General features: G+C 42.5%; 1 protein-coding gene across 1 annotated transcript in view; it reads left to right on the forward strand.

Annotated features, from left to right (window-relative positions):
* Positions 1-7,180, forward strand: part of qsox1 (quiescin Q6 sulfhydryl oxidase 1) — a 30,331-nt gene that overhangs the window by 12,464 nt on the left and 10,687 nt on the right. Inside the window, exon 9 of the mRNA XM_071921773.2 lies at positions 4,130-4,252. Coding sequence (XP_071777874.2) covers positions 4,130-4,252 — 123 coding nt within the window. The remainder of the gene's footprint in view (positions 1-4,129; positions 4,253-7,180) is intronic.

A 7,180-nucleotide genomic window follows, 5' to 3' on the forward strand; every position in this document is an offset into this window, starting at 1 on the left:
TCCATGTCAATCGCTCTTATTTCGAGTTTAGCACCAAATTCAAAATTAAACATATATTTAATGAACAAAAAACGAAAATGAGTGATTCCATGGGCTGGATGTAAAGGGATGAAATGCTTTTTTATTTTTAATGGAAAAGTCTTAACCTCTTTCTCTCTCCTGTTCCTCTATATTCCAACTAACTCTTGTGTGTCCAAGGAATGACCTCATTGTCAAGCCCCCCCCCCCCGCCTGCTTGATTACTAACACAATAGGTAAATCTGGTACCTAAACTCCCTGCGTGAGTCATATTATTAGATTAGATTAGACTGAAAGTGACTCACAGTGTCCTGATCACAGTGTTAGTGTCATCGTTTCACACTGGTGACACATTCCTCAATCATGACACATTTTTCATTATTATTACGGATCTGAACAGTTAGTGTGGGAAGTGTGTGTTTGCATGGGTGATTTTGGCTGTGTGTGTGTACATTTTGGTGCATGCAAATGTGTTCTGTGTATGTATGAATATTTTTTATTTTTTTATTTTATGTATTCATAATTTTACCCTGGCCTCAAAAATTACACACTGTTCTCAGTGTCTGTGTTAAGGATTGTAATTTTATCAATTGTTTGTTGCTTTGCTGTTCACCATCATCCCATCATCCTATCTTCCCTTGCATCTCCATCCAAAGACGTAAACATGGGGGTTATTTTTTATGTATTTATTTATTTTTTGCTTGTGGTCGTAATATTACTAGATTTACTGTCTTGTCAGGCTGAAGCCGGATTTATGAATCCTCTACATGTATATGAGGATTAAAAAAGTGGATCTTGGGAAGCATGAGAGCATTACAGCGAGGTTTTTAAGGATTACACCTCTATCCTGCTTTTCTTGAAAGAAGCCCTTCAGCCCAGAGGGGACAGAGGGCCAGGGGAATAAAACAAGGAATTAAGAGGGGGGCTTTGGTCTAAACCTCAGCTTCACCCTTCTCACGCCAGGGCTCAGGACATATTAGGTTGACATAAGGCTGTGTTACCAGGGTGGTAAACTACTGTCCTCTTTTACTTATAATAAATTGTCCATTTATTCAGTAGTTAATTCACCATTGTAATCTGCAATTTCCCAAAAATTTGTTGAGGCAGTTGGCTCTTTTTAGTTCTCACACCATTCCTCCTGTTGTAGTTTCACTCCAGCAATAGTAGAAAAGAGGTGTGTGTGCTTGTGTGTGTTTGTAAAGACGAAGCTGCTGTTTGCCAGGTTTCCACTCTGTGGCACGTGTGTGCTGCATCCTCCCACGCCTCTCTGGGTGGATTGAGGTTGGATTACCAAGGGGCTTCACCCCTGCCCTCCTGCTCCGTCCCCATCCCCGTCCTCAGTCTGGTCTGGCCCGCTCCAGCCAACAGACGCCTCCCTCTTGGGACCCTCACCACAAGGAGCCTGCGGTTTCTCAAGTGCTGCTGATACTAATCGGATCAGGGATGACATATTGCCGGGGTGAAGGGGATTGTCATAGTCCAACTGGGATGGGGGCAGGCGGGGCACAGGGTTAGAGGAGGGAAAATGTGTGTGTGTGTGTGTGTGTGTGTTGGTGTGGGTGGACATCGGAGTGGGGGGTTGAGCAAGAAAGAGAGAGAGCAGATATAGAGGTAAATAAGTAGTAGAGGGAGATTTGTATGAATAGAGTATAGTGGATGATCAATGATCAAGGTTATGGGATGATAAAAAAAAGAGGGATCAGTGTTAAATAAGAAGCGTAGGAATAAAGGTGAGCAAGACTACACTGACTAATGTCTTGTAGTCCATGAATCTTTATACATATTATTGGTTGAACATGGTTTTTAGTTTTCAGGCGATCACCAAAACACAGCAGGCTCAGTCGGTAGAGAGTGAGCGAGCCCATGAATAGTGTTGCTTTGGTGATGCGGAGCTAAGCCCATTAGTGGGAACACCTGCGTTTTCTCTCCTGGTTAAATTCATATGGCTATTTAATGAGCTTTTCTGACTGGTTGGCGTCCAGACCCCAGACCTAAACCTATTATATCACTTTCCCAGCAGCAAGCAGCAGACATCAGGAGCCTTTGTCTGCTCTTTACACCTCACCTGTAGTATTGTGTGTCATGTCGTCTGTGCGCGCAAGTGTGTGTGTGGGTGTTTTTTTGGGGGGGGGAGTATGTGCTCTTTTCTCATTTATTTTTTCTCATTTATTTTTAATGACCAGTATATACTTGAGATTGAGCCATCCTTATTTATGTAAGGCAGCTGGTTATATAAGTAACTCCCATGAAAGAAAACATCCTAAACTCTTTAGGATAAAACCCTTTGGATGTATAGTAGATTAGTGGGCCAATGCTAAACCAAGTGTAGGAAACCAAGGTTCAAATTCATCTGATTACACACTGGCACACAGCTGTCGTTAACACAATGTTTTGAAGGCTTTCGCAAGATTAAATGTGTGGCATGGAACGGGCCTGGGCCTGGTGCACAGGGTCGGGACACAGGACAGAGCAGGACTCCTTCAGTCTGGGACAAGGAGGTTAAGCAAATCACCAGGGGTCTGGTTAAGTGGGTAGGGTGTAATGCACAGATCCTGTTAGAGGGTGATGAATAGAAGGCTGAGCTACAGACTGAAATGTGTGTGTGTGTGTGTGTGTGTTTGCATGCCAGTGTCAGCGTGTGCAGGCGTATTTAGCTGAACAGATGGCTGGGGCCAAATTAAAAAGACTCGGCAACACAAATCAAAAAAGGTGCAGTTCTGGGATGATGCTCTCTCTCTCTCTCTCTCTCTCTCTGTCTCTCTCTCTCTCTGTCTCTTTCTCTCTCTCTCTCTCTCTCTCTCTCTCTCTCTCCCCCCATCAAACCCACCACAACTATGTAGACCACCAGGCTTACCCATACTCCCCATGCACTATGGCTATGACTATGATAATGACCATGATTCATGAACAGTTGAGGGATCCTTTGTGACTTAACCTACCTATTACCTCTCTCTGTGGTAAATAGGAGCAACAGATTAGTAAAAAGAAAAAAAGAAAAGTTACCATGGCAGTAGTGGATTTGTTCTGTTGTTTAAGTCTTGGAGAAAAGCTTTATCCCTTTGCTGTATCTAGTTCTGAGAAACGGGGCCGTTATGACAAACGGTGCCACAGAGAGGCTTACTGTAAGAATATAAAGTACATCTAGCTGACATTTACTAAGGCGCTGTTCTCTCTCTTACAGTCAGTACACTCAAGACATCAGCTGTTTCTATTGTCAGTATTGTATGTGTAAGGCCCGCCTGTCTGCGTCTGCCTTGACTCTGTCATCACCGGTCTCAGACACACATCAGGTGGATTTCCTCTGTCTCTGGGTGTATCTATCTCCGCTAGTTACAGTGTCGTGTTTCCTCACAGCCACAGCCGTTACCGTGGTAGCAATACACGTTCGAAGAAACGTAAACAAACGGCAGGAGAAAGCCTAGTGGCTAAGTGGTTGTTAGTGGCTTAGGAAATGGATCTTAATGAAGGAAGATACAGCTGGCTTAAGCTCAGCTGTTGTCACGTTTGCCATTGGCAAGATTCTTTAAAAGTGCTGTAAGAGTAATACTGAAAACACAACTTCTGTACAGCACAGAGACACTGTGCACAACATCGTCAAGGATGACATCTTTTAAAGTTTAGCAACTCATAGTCTAGCCATACAATTTCTGTCTTGTTACAGTGTGAGAGGTAAAGATGTTAATGATGACAATAATGATGACAATGATACTGACGACAGTGTTAATGGTGATTATGGTAGAGGTGTTAATGTTGATTTGATTTGATTCTTTTCAGGTAAAAGAAGTGTGCATGTTAAAATAGACATGCACATCATAATAATACAGCAATAAATAAATCTGTTTATAAATCAGATTGTGACAGTTCTCAGTTCTGATTGACTCAGTCACATTTCAGGCCGTTGTAAAAAAAAAAAAAAAACAGTAACGCACACCTGTGGCTGCAAAATGTAAATATTAATGTGCTAATCAAAAATCACCACTCATACTAGAATTATATTATTTTATAAACTATATTAACACCTCCTATCTGCTCTAAAATAACTGTGCCTCTTGTGGCTCATTGCTTAAATTAACACTTATTTCCATTGTGCTCTGCTATATTATGTCTCCAGTACTTTCCAGGCCGTCCAGTGGTGATGAACCTGTTGAAGTCGGTGGACTCTTGGCTGAAGGGCCAGACCGGTGCTGAGGTCTCCTATACGGCGCTCAGAGAAATCCTGGACAACTCAGCACAGGTAGGTCAGAGGCAGAGCCACAGAGACAGATATCACTATAGATACACACAGAGAGGCTGGGATAAGCAGACAAAAAAAAAAGAAGTACACACTCGAGCATTTCCACCCAAACCACATTTTTAAATTGTCAGTGGACCAAATCTATTCTGTATTTTTGTTAGTCAGTCATCATGTTAGCCATGTTGACTTCTACAAATTTCTGTCAAGAGGCTGAAAAGTGTTAAGAATCAGTAACTTTGAAATTGTATATAACAGCCCTTAAGTGAGACTGGTATCCTCTCTAGTAAGTTAACTGTACACATTGCCTGGATCAGCTGTGAGTTTGACTTACATCAATCTAAAATGACAACATTTGGATTTGTGAAGCTTCAGTGCGTGTGTTTACATGTCTACACACATTCTGAATTCATAAAAAAATGCAGATGCCATATACTGTTTACAATAACCGTCATAAGCTCATATCTCAATTATAGGAAACCTGAATATGTAAAAGACATGCCGACATAAGCAGAGTCAGAGATAGTGAAGTATATAAGCACCTTGTTCTGTTGACCGTTGGTGCTTGTGGTTTGTTTCTTCATGTGTACAGGGATATTTGTGCTGGCAATAAGAAGATGCATAAGAACAGCTTATCCCAAGTATGATCTTAAAGGATAATTCTGGCTGTGGTGAATGTTAAGCCCATTTTCCAAAGTGCCCTCTCTCCCTTATGAAATGTTTTTTTTTTTTTTTTTTTTTTTGTGGTAACCTGTTGCTAGAGGGATTTAGTTGATTTCCTACATTTTATCTATGTATTCAAAATTTGGAAACATATTGTAGCCGATAAGAAATAAGCATTTTATTATCAGTAGGTCTGACTGTATTGTGCATTTACATGTCGAAGAATGAAACTTGCTTGGCACCTTATTCAAATCCATTTAATAGGAACTACTTTCAGGCATGAAAACCCTTCCTCAGCTGAGAGGCTTAGAAAACCCCAAAACCCAAGTATATCAACTGTACATTCACAACATCTAGACTAAGCTGATGACATCACACAAACAACAAAAGTCAAGAAGACCCAATGCAACCTGCTTTTTTGTCTCAAGAAGGGGTGAAGTGCATGGCATCCACATTGCACCCCCCCCCCCCCCCCCCCCCCTAAAAAAAGGCATCAACACTCTCCCCAACACACACACAGCTCCTCTTGTAGGTCTCTCCACAGTTAGGCTACCCACAGAACAGAAATAAACCATAAGTGCCATATCATATAAGACACACACACACACACACACGCACACACACCAACCAACCCTGGTGTGTTTTTGTGTGGCAAAGGAGACACAGCCAGGGAAGGAGACGCAGCCAAAAAGCAGGCGAGAGAGAGAGAGAGAGAGAGGAGAGAGAGAGAGAGAGGAGAGAGGAGAGAGAGAGAGAGAGAGAGAGAGAGAGAGAGAGAGAGAGAGAGAGAGAGAGAGAGAGAGAGAGAGAGAGAGAGATGGAGAGAGAGAGAGAGAGAGAGAGAGAGAGAGAGAGAGAGCCTGCAGGAGCGAAGCGAGCAAGCCAGTGGGGAAACCAGGGATGGATTTCAAATCCAAGAAGTCGAGACTTGTGAAAACTTCCGTGATTTTCATCCTTCCTCTGGCCCAATATGTCCGCACTCACAGACTCACGGACTTTGACGCGCGTTCCCGACAAGTCCGCGAGGCTTCAGGGCTGTCCCACTGTGAAATCGGTAAGTGCGCGAGGGCTCTCTGGCGGACTTTATGAGCCCTTTATGCAGACTTTCAGCAAGTCCGCATTTCTGTGGACTTTGCTTGAGGGAATTACCCACAGTTCATAACGTTTGTGACGTTAATATTCATGTATGTGGAAAATATCAGCCAATACACCCGATACAAAAGAAAAAAAAACATAATTAAGGAAAAATAATCACAAAAAACAATTAACAAGACCTTTGAGAGAGAAACAGGAATGAAAGGGTGAAACTACATGCAAGATACAGTTAAAAGAGAAAACACTGCAACATTAAAACAGAATAAACAGCTCACTCTTTTTTTTTTTTTTACATATTTACATATTGTAATGATGTAGTGCAGAATGCAGAATGAAGAGTATTTTCTATATCCATTAGCACAGTATAAACTTTGCAATGTTGCAAAACATATACCTAGGCCTATTTAACATTATTCATCAACATTGTTCTTCATTTTAGCTTAATAATGCTGTTTAGACAAAAGCGCAAACAAAGAGTAAATTACAAATGGATTAATTGACGGGGGAAAGTAACGTCTGACGCTGTCAAGGCAACACGTGATGCTACAAAGTGCTGTCCCATGCCTCCTATACCATTTCGAGCCCTCATGACTTCTCGCACTCAGGCACTACAGCTGCACACACAGGGTGACGTCAATTAAGTCTGTGAGGGCTCAGGGCTCAGTCCGTAGGGGGGACATTGGGATTGGGCCATCGTGTTCTTCTGTTTTGTGATTGTGCTTCGGCTGTTAGATATTATGTGAAACGGCTCACGGAGGACACTGGAACGCACAAGAACACAAATTGAGAAAGAGCACAGGCTTTTGTAAGCCCCGTCCCAGGTGCGTCCAATCTGTAATTAGGGAGGGCAGGCGGGCATCTTGAGAGAGGGAGAGAGAGAGAGACACAGACACAGAGAGAGAGAGAAGAAAGAAACAGAGACAAGCAGCTACAGGGAGGACAGACTCCCCAGGCTGATGCGGAGGATGTCTGGCTGGCAGTAACCTCGTTGTTTCACTGAGCGACCAAGGTCACTTGTCAGTCCGGCTGCTTCATCAGGTCAAAACCACCTCAGACGCATCAAAGATTTCAAAGTGATACCTATTCCGTCAAAACAAAAATGTATAAGCCAAAAGGTGATCTTGATAATATTCATAAAAACACACGGTGTAAGCACATATTGAAGCAGTCTAA

Source organism: Centroberyx gerrardi, chromosome 9 (assembly GCF_048128805.1).
Source record: "Centroberyx gerrardi isolate f3 chromosome 9, fCenGer3.hap1.cur.20231027, whole genome shotgun sequence".
Lineage (NCBI taxonomy): Eukaryota > Metazoa > Chordata > Actinopteri > Beryciformes > Berycidae > Centroberyx > Centroberyx gerrardi.